The 15,035-nt window shown below is 37.4% G+C and overlaps 1 protein-coding gene across 1 annotated transcript in view; it reads right to left on the bottom strand.

Moving 5' to 3' along the window:
* Positions 1–15,035, bottom strand: part of SPTLC2 (serine palmitoyltransferase long chain base subunit 2) — a 112,903-nt gene that overhangs the window by 42,085 nt on the left and 55,783 nt on the right. The window contains exons 7-9 of the mRNA XM_079130177.1: positions 14,273–14,378; positions 13,346–13,565; positions 10,394–10,520 (exon numbers count right to left, since the gene is read on the bottom strand). Coding sequence (XP_078986303.1) covers positions 10,394–10,520; positions 13,346–13,565; positions 14,273–14,378 — 453 coding nt within the window. The remainder of the gene's footprint in view (positions 1–10,393; positions 10,521–13,345; positions 13,566–14,272; positions 14,379–15,035) is intronic.

Below are 15,035 nucleotides of genomic sequence, written 5' to 3'. Positions count from 1 at the left end.
GAAATCATGAACAGAATCTACAAGAATTATGGGATATCATGAAAAGGCCAAATTGAAGAATTATTGGGACTGAGGAAAGCACAGAGAAACAAACCAAAGGAATGAACAATCTATTTAATGAAATAATATCAGAGAATTTCCCAAATCTGAAGAATGAAATTGGAAAATCAAGTACAAGAAGCTTATATGATTCCAAATACACAAAATTACAACAGACCCACACCAAGGCACATTACACTGAAAATACCTAACATACAAAATAAAGACAGAATTTTAAAGGCTGAGAGAGAAAAGAAACAAATTACATTCAGGGGGAAACCAATACGCATATCAGCAGATTTTTCAATCCAGGACCCTACAAGCTAGAAGGGCCTGGAACATTTTTCAAGCCTTGAAAGAAAATGGATGCCAACCAAGAATCTTACCCAGCAAAACTTACCTTCAGATTTGATGATGAGATAAGATCCTTCCATGATAAACAAAAGCTAAAGGAATTTACAAAAAGAAAGCCGGCATTACAGAACATTCTCAGCAAAATATTCCATGAGGAAGAGATGAAAAACAACGATGCAAATCAGCAAAAGGAGGAACTATCCTAAAGGAATAGCCAAATAAAGGAGAAACCAAGTCGTGTCAAAAAACAAAAATGAGCCAAATGACCGGGAATACAAATCATATCACAATAATAACCGTGAATGTTAATGGCCTGAACTCATCAATCAAAAGACATAGACTGGCAGATTGGATTAAAAAGAAAGATCCAACAATATACTGCCTGCAAGAAAATCACCTCATAGAAAGAGACACCCATAAACTAAAGGTGAAAGGATGGGAAAAAACATACCATGCACACGGACACAGCAAAAAAGCCAAGTACCCATCCTCATATCAGATAATGTGGACTTCAAGCCAAAGTTAGTCAGAAGGGATAAAGAAAGACATTTCATACTGCTTAAGGGAAGCATAAGTCAGCAAGACATAACAATCTTAAATATGCCCCAAACAGTGGCTCATCCATGTACCATCAAACAAATCCTTCTCAATTCCAGAAATCAAATAGACCACAACACAATAATACGAAGCGATTTTAACACACCTCTCTCAACACTGGATAGATCTTCCAAACAAAAACTGAACAAAGAAACCATAGATCGCAATAACACAATCGATAATTTAGATTTAACGGACATATGTAGAATATACCATCCAACAAAGAGCAAATACACTTGCTTCTCAGCAGCACATGGATCCTTCTCTAAAATAGACCATATTTTATGCCACAAAGATAATGTTAGCAAATACAAGAAGATAGAGATACTACCTTGTATTCTAGCAGATCATAATGGATTGAAATTAGAAATAAATGACAGAATAAAAAACAGAAACTACTCCAACACCTGGAGATTAAATAATACGCTATTGTATGATGAATGGATAACAGAAGACATCAGGAGGGAAATTAAAAAATTCTTAGAGGTAAAGGAGAACAAAGATACATCATATCAAAATCTCTGGGACACTATGAAAGCAAGTAAAGAGTAAAATTTATTTCATGGAGCGCATTCAATAAAAGAAAAAAAAAAAGTCAACAAATAAATGACCTAACACTACAGCTCAAAGCCCTAGAAAAAGAACAGAGCAACACCAAAAGTAGTAGAAGACAGGAAATAGTTAAAATCAGAGCTGAAATCAATGAAACTGAAAAAAAAGAAACAATCGAGAAAATTGACAAAATAAATAGTTGGTTCTTTCAAAAAATTAACAAAATTGATAAACCCTTAGCCACACTAACAAAGAGAAGGAGAGAGAAAACTCAAATTACTAAAATTCAGAATGAACAAGGAAATATCACGACAGACACAAATGAAATACAAAACATAATTAGAAGCTATTTTGAAAATCTATACTCCAACAAAATAGAAAATATTAAGATATCAATAAGTTTCTAGAGACATATGAATTACCTAAACCGAACGAGGAGGACATACAAAATTTAAATAGATCAATTAATTTCAAGTAATGAAATAGAAGAAGTCATCAAAAGCCTAGCAACAAAGAAAAGTCCAGGACCAGAAGGGTTCTCAGCCGAGTTCTACAAAACCTTTAAAGAAGAGCTCATTCTAATACTTCTCAAAGTATTCCATGAAATAGAAGAGGAGGGAACCCTCCCAAAGTCATTCTATGAAGCCAATATCACCCTCATACCTAAACCAGACAGAGACACATCGAGGAAAGAAAATTTCAGACCAATATCTTTAATGAACATTGATGCAAAAATTCTCAACAAAATCTTAGCAAATCACATACAAAAATATATTAAAAAGAGCACTATGATCAAGTGGGTTTTATCCCAGGGATGCAAGGTTGGTTCAACATCTGGAAATCAATAAATGTAATTCACCATATCAACAGACTTTAAGTTAAGAATCACATGATTATTTCGATAGATCCAGAAAAAGCATTTGATAAAATACAGCATCCCTTCATGCTCAAAACACTAGAAAAAACAGAGATAGTGGGAACATTCCTTAACATTGTAAAGGCTATCTATGCTAAACCCATGGCCAATATCATGCTAAATGGTGAAAAACTGAAAGCATTCCCCCTAAAAACTGGAACAAGGCAGGGATGCCTACTTTCACCACTTCTATTCAACATTGTCCTTAAAACTCTACCCAGAGCAATTAGACAAACCAAAGAAATTAAAGGGATACGAATAGGAAAAGAAGAACTCAAACTATCCCTGTTCGCTGATGACATGATTATATATTTAGAGGAACCCGGAAATTCCACCAGAAAACCTTTAGAACTCATAAATGAATTCAGTAAAGTAGCAGAATATAAGATCAATGCTCATAAATCTAATGTATTTCTATTCATAAGTGATGAATCCTCTGAAAGAGAAATTAGGAAAACTACTCCATTCACAACAGTCCCCCCAAAAATAAAATACTTGGGAATCAATCTAACAAGAGGTGAAAGACCTCTACAATGAAAACTATAGAACACTAAAGAAAGAAATTAAAGAAAACCTTAGAAGATGGAAAGATCTCCCATGTTCTTTGATAGGCAGAATTAATATTGTCAAAATGGCCATACTACCAAAAGTGCTATACAGATTAATGCAATTACAATTAAAATCCCAATGACATACCTTACAGAAATAGAGCAAGCAATCATGAAATTCATCTGGAAGAATAAGAAACCCAGAACAGCTAAAGCAATCCTTAGCATGAAGAGTAAAGCAGGGGGCATCACAATACCAGAACTCCAACTATACGACAAAGCAATAGTAACAAAAATGGCATAGTATTGGTACCAAAATAAACAGGTAGATCAATGGTACAGAATAGAGGACACGAACACAAACCCAAATACAATTTTCTCATATTAGACAAAGGTGCCAAAAATATGCAATGGAGAAAAGATAGCCTCTTCAACAAATGGTGCTGGGAGAACTGGAAATTCATATGCAGCAGAATGAAACTAAACCCCTATCTCTCGCCCTGCACAAAACTCAACTCAAAATGGATTAAGGACCTTGGAATCAGACCACAGACCTTATAGAAGAAAAAGTAGGTCCAAATCTCCAACATGTTGGCTTAGGATCAGACTTCCTTAACAGGACTCCCATAGCACAAGAAATAAAAGCAAGAATCAATAACTGGGATAGATTCAAACTAAATAGCTTTCTCTCAGCAAAGTCAACTATCAGCAATGTGAAGAGAGAACCTACAGAGTGGGAGAAAATCTTTGCCACTCATACTTCAGATAGAGCACTAATTTCCAGAACATATAAAGAACTCAAAAAACTCTGCACCAAGAATACAAATAACCCAATCAACAAATGAGCTAAGGAAATAAACAGACACTTCACCGAAGAAGATCTATAAGCAATCAACAGATATATGAAAAAATGTTCACCATCTTTAGTAATAAGAGAAATGCAGATCAAAACTTCCCTAAGATTCCATCTCACCCCAATGAGAATGGTGATTATCAAGACTACTAGCAACAACAGATGTTGGCGAGGATGTGGGGAAAAAGGTACACTAACACATTGCTAGTGGGGTTGCAAATTAGTGCAGCCACTCTGGAAAGCAGTGTGGAGATTCCTCGGAAAGCTTGGAATGGAACCACCATTTGACCCAGCTATCCCACTCCTTGGCCTATACCCAAAGGACTTAAAATCAGCATACTACAGAGATACAGCCACATCAATGTTCATAGCTGCTCAATTCACAATAGCGAGATTGTGGAACCAACCTAGATGCCCTTCAATTGATGAATGGATAAAGAAACTGTGGTATATATATACAATGGAATATTACTCAGCCATAAAGAATAATAAAATTATGGCATTTGCAGGCAAATGGATGCAATTGGAGAATATCATGCTAAGTGAGATAAACCAATCTCAAAAAAACCAAAGGACGAATGACCTTGCTGATAAGCGGATGATGACACATAGTGGGGGGTGGGAAGGAGGCAAGAATCGGGGAAGGAGGGGCTGGTAGAGGGAAAAGAGGAGTGGGAGGGGTGGGGGGGAGGAAAAAGTAACAGTGAATCAACACTATTACCTTTTGTGAATGAATGATTGCACAAATGGTATGCCTTTACTTCATGTATAAACCGAGAAACAGTACGTATCCCATTTGTGTACAATAAAAATGAATTTTAAAAATCAAAATAAATAAATAAATAAATAAATAAATAAATAAATAAATATAGCTCTAATAACCCAAACATTCACCAGTAATGAACAAAAAAGTGTGGTAATACTATCTGGAATACTATACAGTAGTCAATGAATGAGAACCTCACACTCAATAGGGACAATGTAAATAGATATAATATGAAGCAAATAAAGCAAGCTGCAGTAAGATTTGCACAATAGGACCAATTCATGTAACATTTAAAAACACAACATAGAGCTGGGAGTGATGATGCACACCTGTAATTCCAAAGATTTGGGAGGCTGAGGCAGGATTGCAAGTTTGAGGCCAGTCTCAGCAACTTAGCAAGATACTGTCTCAAAATTAAAAATAAAAAGGTCTGGAGGTCTAGTCAGAGGTAAAGGGTCCCTGAGTTCAATCCCCAGTAAAAAAACAACTGTCATGTACAACAAATTAGAACAAATAAAAATTAATTAATTAAAAGAAAACAGAACAAATACATAGGAAGTAAATAAGAAATAAAGAAATAAAAACACAATATAGAAAGCCTTCATTATTGGAATCTGGTATGTTCTTAAGAGTATGTTAAAGTGTAAATTTTCAGGTAGCAGAAGACATTATTATGAACTGTTTGTGGCTCATCCCCAAACTCCAATTCCCCTTCTATTAAAACACTCCTTCATAATAATCCACCATGTATATTCTATAAAATATAAAGCATCAGGAGGGAAGTCTAATAGAGTACAGGAAGAGAATGGGGACGGGGAGAAAGGGCAGGAAGAGAACGAGGGAGAGAAGGGAGGGTGGGAAGGAAAGGGAGAGGGATGGGGGGGACATGAACTGAAATCAAATGCCGTGCATGTGTGAGTTTGGTGGGTTGAGCCCAACTACTACGTGTAACTTTAATGTTATAATAAAAAAGATATAAAGCGTTAAAAATACTACCCGCCCTTTTTATTTCCCCAAAACTGAACACACTTGCGTGCCTTTGTCGGTGACACTGCACAGTATGGAATCCACTACGTTTTCCACTCAGGCACTCACCTGTCTCAACGCTCCCCTCGCCTGCAGAGACTTCTGTAGGCATGTGGGCTCAGCCGCTGTCCCCACAGCTTTTACACGTCATGAGATGTTTTCTGTCATAATGTGGGGAAGGTGACCAAGATAAAGAAGCATAACATATCTGAACAACTCCAGCCGACAGGGACATGGCCCGCCTCAGGAGAAGAGCTGACGCCTGGCTAACACGCACCCCACAGCCTCTTCCCCAGCCTCAGTCTTCCCCTGCCAGGGGAGACTTATAACAGTGGGTTTTGATTCAGACACTTGAATCTCAAACATTCTGTGAGTTATGACAGCAAGTAGAGTGAGCCTTCCACAGCGGGGGACACGCACTCCATTCGCTATTTTTTTTTTTTTGGTTGCTATGAAGGTTTAATTCATTTCACTAATTTAAGGTAGCTTTAGGACTTTTCCCTTTAATGTAAATATCAATAATAGAGATAATTTTAAGAGATAATCACTTTTCCTCATGATTCTCAGGTGGCAAACTTAAAACGTTTTACCAATGAAAACAATAAACTGAATTATTAGCATTCTTCCATTCGCTATTGATGGCAAACACACTCTGAAAGCGTAAAGGCACCAGCGGGAGACAAAGGAGAGAGCTGTCTCTAGGGAGAGCATGGGAGAAACAGGATGAGGAAAAGACAGTTAAAAAGTTGTATGTATCTTTCTATTTCTTTTTAAACGGTGAGATAAAAGGTTAAATGTTATCATTATTAAAACGTCATCACGGGGTACGTTATTTCCTGCACCATTTCGTGAAATGTGAAGGACCACTGAAATTCTTAACCTGAGACAGGCACAAGTCCAACAACGCTGAGCAGACCACAGACACTGCTCAAGAGTCTGAATCTGACCCCACGCAGGACAAAGGAAATAGTGTGTGGTGCCATGGTTTTCCCCCTGTAAACCTCTTACGCTGACAAGACTACCTTCCATGAGAATCTCCACCCCAGCCTCTGTCCTTGTGACCCCAAATTTGACCACACATTGCCTCACTGGGATCTACCCTGGTCACAGGGGCCACCTTGCTACTCCTTGAACACAAAGCTGGCTCCATCTCTGGGACTTCTGGCCCTGGGCTGTCATGTCTAAATCCTCACCTCCTGCACATTCTTGCTAAATCCGAAACCCCTACCCTCTTTAAAATGACAAAGCGATTCCCCAGCCTCTTAATCACACCTGTCCTGCTTATCTACCACCTGTCAGTTCTTTCCACTTCCTAGCACGTTATATAATTTACTCCCCCCACTAGAAAACCCAGGAATTTGGGGATGTTTTATCGTTTGATGAATACGGCTGCCCGTTCAGTACCTAGCACAATGAAGGCACTCAAATATTTGTAAGTAATTAACAAAGCTTCAATTGTTCTATGCGTCAATGCTCTCTGGGACAACACAACTACCAATCATTCTTTGCATCCTCAATACTGCCCAGGATATGCTTTAATTCAAATAGTTTGAGTGTATTCCCACTTTGGATTCTGATTCAGAGTCTAACATGCAGTAAGATACTTAATGTTTTTGGAATTAATGAATTCAATGTCTTGAACATAAAGGATGCAGAACATTTCTATTACAAAACTTAACTGCAGGTTATCTCTTTAGAGAGATCACCTTAAGGCACAATCAAAAGGTTACTGCCTTGGTTCAGAGCTTTTTTTCTACAAAGACAATAAAAAGATGCACTCAAGAATGTCATAAAAATAAGTATTATCTTTACACACACATAGATGAAAAAAAGGTCAACTTTAATTAGGTCAGGTAGCAGGCTTACTGAGAAAAGGTATTTATCTCTACTACTTGTTTGGTTTGTATTGACCTCTGAATTGATAGAGAAAGAATGTAGCCAATAGAAGTTTATCATGCTAACTAAAAGTTTCAGGGAATAAGCTAAAAAAATTTTAAATAGTTGTAAGATGGACACAATACATTTATTATATTTATTTTATGCAGTGCTGAGGATTGAACCCAGTGCCTCACACGTGCTAGACAAGTGCTCTACCACTGTGCCACAACCCCAGACCTCAGGGAATAATTTTTAAAAGATGCTATTTTTAAAAATTGTTAGGGGGCTAGGGTTGTGGTTCAGTGGTAGAGTGCTTACCTAGCATGTGTGAGGTACTGGGTTCGATCCTCGGCACCACATAAAAATAAATAAATAGATAAATAAAATAAAGGTTGAAAAAAGAAGTTAGTAGGGACAGTTCTAAAAATGGCCACAAATTCTTTGACATGTCTCCCCAGGGGAAGTGCAGTCTAATCTCCTGTCCTCTTCATTATGGCCTGGCCTTAGTCATGAGATTGTTTAACAATTGATCAGAAAAGGTCACGCAGTTTCAGCCAGGTTCTTTTGGAATGCCTGCTCTCTAAAGTGTCCTTTCACAGTAACTGTACCCAGTCACCATGTCACATGGAGAGAAAACATGAAGGTCGCGGCTAAGCCTTACTTAGCCTAGGTCACTTTAGCCAGGTGACATGTGAGTGAAGAAGTGGCCAGATGATCCCTGGCCCCAATCATCTAAGTCTTCTAGCACTTGAGTCTTCCAAGGTGGCCCCAGACACAAGCAAGTCAAGCCATCCCTGCTATGCCCTGACCGGATTCCTGACCCACAGAATCTGAGCATGATAACTGTTGTGTTGTGCCATGAAGCTTTGGGGTGGTTGGAGAGGAAAGAACTGGAAACAAGTGCTGCCCAAGTCTTTCTCTAATCACCACACTTCATTTCTCATGAGATGTCATCTGTTAGCACAGACAAGTCATTTACCCAGAAGTAATGCGTCACACAGATTCACGCACCAGGAAAAGGCAAAGAAGTGATTCAACGTTAACTCTGAAAGGTGTCAGTTCTTTCCTAGGCACCTAAGTTTGTGTTCTGTACCAATAAGGTGAACATACCTAGTAAAGGAACACAAGAAATGCTGATACGCATGTTCGTTCTCTCCCTCTTTCTCACTCTCTCTGACCAAAGCATCTTCTTTTCAATAACACCACATCAGAAAGAGGAAAGAAAGTTGTAGCTATTGGTACTCACGAGGCCCTAATGCTGTGTGTATGCAACATTATTGAAATATTTTCTTCCTGAAGAAACAAATTCATGAAATTAAAAAGGATCACACTTTTTCCAAAAATAGTTCCCTAGAAATAACAAGGATCTATAACTGATCAGAAAAAATATTAAGGTAAAATTTTGATTGAAGAAAAGAACTTTAATCAAAATCACATGTACCACTTTATTCTTGTTTTTCAGCACAAACCAAATCAATCTTCAAATATTATATAACTATAGAGTGAAGTGCTCAAGGCTAATAATACAAAATCTTTTATAAAAGTCACTCTTAAATGGCTGGAGTTGTAGCTCAGTGAGAGAGTGCTTGCCTCGAATGTGTGAGGCACTGGGTTTGATCCACAGCACCACATAAAAATAAATAAATAAAATAAAGGGCTTTTAAAAAAAATTAAAAGTCACTCTTTTAAAAGCAAAAAAAGCAAAAAACCAAAGGATGAATGATCTCGCTGATAAGTGGATGATGACACAAAATGGGGGGTGGGAGGGGTTAGTGTTAGGGTTAGAGTTAGGGTTAGGGAGGGGGGCAAGAATGGAGGAAGGAAGGACTGTATAGAGGGAAAAGAGGGGTGGGAGGGATGGGGGGAAGGGAAAAAATAACAGAATGAATCAAACAACATTATTTATGATTACACAAATGGTATGCCTTTACTCCATGTACAAACAGAGAAACATGTATCCCATTTGTTTACAATTAAAAAAAAAAACCTAACCTGGTTAAAAAAAAAAAAGTTCAGAGGCACAAGTAAAAAAAAAAAAAAAAAAAGGGCAAAAAAGAGTAGCAAGTAAAATTAAATAACATGTCTCACACTTGCAATGGAATGGAAATACTTTTTAAAGTAAAAACAACAAAAACTCAATTTTAGGGGCTGGGATATAGCTCAGTATAAGGAGAGTGTTTGCCTTGCTTGCACAAGGCCCTGGATTCAATCCCCAGCAGCACACACACACAAAAAACTCACAAAAACTCAATTTTGTTATAACTGATTTATAGTCAACACTGCCCTCTGGTGACACAAAATAAAAGCCAAATATCAGAAAGTGAACGTAATACTTTATTTCACTTCAGTGCTCAAGTCAAGGCATCTAGTTTGGATCACAAATTCCACCAAAGACAAAATACACAGGTTCAGGATGACCTTCATTATCTACTGCATGTTAAATTAGAAACGCTTTTAAAAGGTGTTACGTCAAGGATACTTATTCATGGAAAGAGCAGTTCTCACATAAGCTATTAATGAAACATCATTACACGATAAATTATGTCTTCAGTAAAATCATGCAATTAAGAAAGAGCCTGAAGGCATGCTACTTATAAGTTAGGAGGGCATGTAGGACAGTGAGAGGAAGGCCTTGCCACCTGTAAACAGAAAATTCTGCAGGAAGGGAGCCAGGAGAGTTCTCAGCACATGTGTATCTAAAACACTGAAAAGTGCCCATGGAAACCACGGCCTCACAGGCCTGCCAACTCTGCCTCTCAGGAACCTGACTCCTTATTCTTAGGAAAAAAGCTTAATAAAAAGAGCATATTTGGTTGCTAAATATCCACTGAGTGTAGGAAATGTTTCAAGAAAAAATGACTTACCAAGGCTGGTGCCATCCTGCCCCATGATGCACTTCATAGAGGTGATGATCTGCTCCACCACAGGGGGTGACAGGGATGTGGCGTACACTGCACTGTGAGAATGTGTGCGCAGATAGTCGATCAGTTCCTGGGGAGGTCAGAGAAGCAAAGAATTAGAGGCAGTTCTTAATTCACTGGCAATGTTAGTCAGAACCTTCCTTCCAAGTGCCAGTGGATGTCTCTCTCGAATGGCCTCACAGAGAGACACTAACCTGAGATGCAAGGACAACCAACATGGTCAAAGGGTACTCTCAGCAACAACTGGGTTAGAAACACCACAAAGGCTTTAATCTTTTGTGTTTTAAACTGATTTCAAAATATCTGTATTTAATGTTACCAATAAACAAGAAGGTGTTCTAGATTGCTTTTTTAGATAAAATGATCTGCTTCTAAGTATTACAGAAAATTTCATCTTCATTTCACCTCATACTTGCAATGCTCATCCTTACACTCTTAAAGTAATGGTACTCAGGCTCGGATACAGCTTGGTGGTAGAGTGCATGCCTGGCATGTGTGAGGTTCTGGTTCAATCCCCAGCACATACATACGTACATACATAACTAAATAGATAGATAGATAAACAAACTATATAGAAGTTCTCTGATATTGATTTTAAGGGCATCAGAATATCTTCCAGTTATGTGGAGATTTATAAAATAAGTGCGGCAGAAATGTGTCTTTCATTAGAACACCAATGCCACCTCACTGCATAAAGTCTTTATAGGATTTCTAAAACAACTAATTGTATACCTCTGTTCTCTGGTACCTTTTAACTTCACTTAAATCTTTAAATAAAATGTGCACACAAGAAGTGCACATTTTATTACAAAAGCCAAATAAAGAGATACAAATATGGTATAAAATGCTCTATTACTCCTAAAATAGTAAAAAATATACTCCAAAACCTAAAAGTACAAATATGTTGTACTTAAATGATCTCTCAGAATACTACTTTTCTATCCTTTGGTTCACAGAAATAAATCTTACCGAAAAGCAGTTAACTCTCTAAAATAAGCCTAGTTCCATTAATAAAAAATGTAACATTTGAGAATAAAATCCACCGAGCCTGATTAAAACCTACTAAAAACGTGTTTGCCCTAAAAGGCAATCAATTATTTAGAGAATGATGTTTTTTAAGATGCCCAAGAGCAGTAATTAAGAATATTTATGAATACCTACTATGTGCTATATATGAACACCTGACGTACATAATTTTTCCCTAATATTGCAAGTGAATTTTTAAAAAGTGTTATGAAAATATAAACCATATACTATTATATTCACCTCTTATTTTATTTTCTTGTACCAGGAATTGTAACTACTGAGAGCAAGAAATAAAAGCAAGAATCAATAAATGGGATAAATTCAAACTAAAAAGCTTTTTGTCAGCAAAGGAAACAATCAATAATGTGAAAAGAGAGCCTACAGAGTGGGAGAAAATATTTTCTACATACACCTCAAACAGCACTAATCTCCAAAATTGATAAAGAACTTAAAAAACTTTACACCAAAAATACAAAGAACCCAATCAATAAATGGGCTAAGGAAATGGGCAGATACTTCACAGAAGCAGATATACAGGTGATCAACAAATATATGAAAAAGTGCTCATCATCCCTAGTAATTAGAGAAATGCAAATTAAAACCACCTTAAGATTTCATCTAACTCCAATTAGAATGGCTATTATCAAGAACACAAGCAATAATAAGTGTTGATGTGGATGTGGGGGAAAAGGCACACTCATACATTGCTGGTGGAGTTGCAAATTGGTGCAGCCCCTTTTTATTTTGAGACAAGGTCTCACTAAGTTGCTTAGGGCTTTGCTAAATTGTTGAGGCTGGCTTTGAATTTATGAGCCTCCTATCTTAGCCTCCTAAGGCGCTGGGATTAAAGGTATGCATCACTGCACCTGGCTCATTTTCACCTTTTCAAAGTGTACAATTCAATGACTTTTAGCATATTTGGAGTTGTGTAACTTTCACTAGCATCTAATTTTAAAACATTTACACAACACTAAAAGAGAAACCCATACCCATCAACAGTCCCCTTCACTTCCCCCTTTCCTCAGCCCTGGCAACATCTAATCTACTTTTGCTTCTACACCTATTCTGAATAGAAAACTTCAAGAATCATCATACATTATGTGATCCTTTGTAACTGACTTTTCACTTAACATGATGTTATCAAAGTACATCCCTTTTGTATTACACACATCAATTTCTAAACTCTTATTACAATATTACAAGCTACGCATATTTATTCTTATTTTACTAACAAGGAAAGGGAAAGGTTAAGAGCTTTCCCCAAGGTCTCACAAAGCAAGCAGAGAAATACTCAAATTAGGCCTCTGTTTCCTTGGTTTATCATTTCCGCCACGTCACACTGGTTTTTAGTTAACTCGAAGTTCACTACATAATTTCAAAATTGAAAGATACACTATTTTGAAGTACCCTAGGGTTAACAAATGCTTTTTCTTCCTCTTTCCATGTTCACCGTGATGTGTTTGAGTCCAAGGGCAGGGAAACTGATCTTCTGTTCCCAGTGCCTCCCATGATAACCCCACTACTTTTGAAATTGTGAACACAACTGAAACCCAGCAGAAGACTGGCAAACAGGAAACACCACTGTGTGTTCTTTCACAAAAGAGGTATTTTATATCTCAGACCAGAACGTAGTTTAGAAAGAAGCTCAAATAAAAAAACAACCAAACAATGAACAGAACCAGCCTTCAGCTCAGTGAGGAGACATCAGCGTCACTCTCCAGGCAGCTGAAGCGGGAAGCCCACTGGCACTCAGAGCTAAGGCACAAAGTTAGGATCTCCATACTCTGGTTCAGGGCCCATCTGCTAAACACTGCCAAGTTCAGGCACCCTATTTTCATCTTTAACTGTCCATTCTCGTGGTCCATTCACCTTCTTGCCTCCAATATATCCTCCAGAAGCACCAAAGCTCTTCGTGAATGTTCCCATCATGACATCAACATCTTCAGGATTCAGGCCAAAGTAGTCTACCACACCTCGACCTGTGGGACCGAGGGCACCGATGCTGTGAGCCTCGTCCAGATACAAGTATGCCTTGTATTTCTTCTTGAGGGCAATCACTTCAGGAAGGCGAACAATAGACCCCTCCATGCTGGCAAAACAGGATTAAAAAATTATATACGTTGAGATTTTTTCCTCTCAAAATTAGAAATTGGTCACTTTATTATTAATGTTTTGAGTTTCCTACTTTTTAAATCATCTAATGAACTCCACCCATGATTTTAAATTAACAAGGTTAGCTGGTATCATGGTTTGGCAGAAGTCTAGGGGAAAGGAGATTAGATCTTTTAAGCCAAGTGCCAGAATACAATAGATCCTAATTCATGACAGAAAGAATTAAGGTCACACAGATTCTTCTAAAGTTTGTAATTATAGGCAACATTAGACTTTGTATTATGTTGCATATTCAATTAAAATTACACAAAAGAATAAAAAACTAGGAGATAAAAGAATAAGTGTAAGAACTAGCAAAGTTAATAAAAAAAAATCTCTTCAAATTAAGTGGTATGTAATTTGGTTTGACATATTAGAATCCATATTCTTGCCTGAATGTTTAAGTTCCCTCTACAAAATGGAAAAATACATGACCCAAAGAGAAGGGACATGAGGAGACTGTAGTGTACACACAAAAAGTCTTCTATTCCTGTGCCGACTCTGCTTCCAGGTATTTCAATGAGTCACAAAGATGCTTTCCTTAGTTTCCAGAGGATGCTAATGTAGCATTACCTCCTTCAGTTTAATAATTCTATGACTTCATAGACCCAAGTCACGAAGATAAGGACAGTGAAGTAGGATTACCTATATATTCCTTCCACAAGAATTAGAATTTTCTTCCAGGGCCTTCGTGTCCGAGGCTGACCATAAACAATGGCATCTTTTAACAGCTTCTCTAGGCTTTGCATATCTACGAGCACATGAAAAAGAATTAAGTCACAGACAATCTTCCTCTTTCCTAACTTTTTTTTCCAAAAATTCAAATACATATTTCTTATTCAGGAAGTGTGTCTCGAATAGCAAAGAACATTGACATAATTACAGTTGAGCACAATAAGATTAGGGCAAAATGGTGCACTACTGCCACCTTTAACTGAAACCTAAATAATGACAAATGTTCAAAACCATCAATAAAATTAAATAACTCTAGTGACTGACTGCTTTGATTGCTATGCTTTATGAAATGACCAAGGCTTCATTTTAAATACCAAGCTTTGAGTTAGCTTTTTCATGTTTGTAGAATCAAACTGTATCTTTAATTCTAGTGAGTGAATCAGAAATAAAAGCATAAAGAAGACTGAGCAAGAGTGTGAACAAAGGGATGGGAATGTAGCTCAGTGACAGAGTGCTTGCCTAATGTGCACCAGCATCAAATGAAAAGAGTGTGAACAAACCATCGCAAATATGTATACCTCTTGAAAAACAAATGAGAGGGAGAAACTTCAAAGTGTGGTCTCTATTTCCTTCCCCCTGGGATATACTCAATAAGTCTTGTTAAATAGCCTTATTTTGGTACTGGGTTTAAAATACATCAATCTGGGTGCTTGAGTCTGTTTTAAGCAAGCTT

Source organism: Sciurus vulgaris, assembly GCF_902686455.1.
Source record: "Sciurus vulgaris genome assembly, chromosome: 2".
NCBI lineage: Eukaryota > Metazoa > Chordata > Mammalia > Rodentia > Sciuridae > Sciurus > Sciurus vulgaris.
This window is presented reverse-complemented; position numbering and strand designations above follow the sequence as displayed.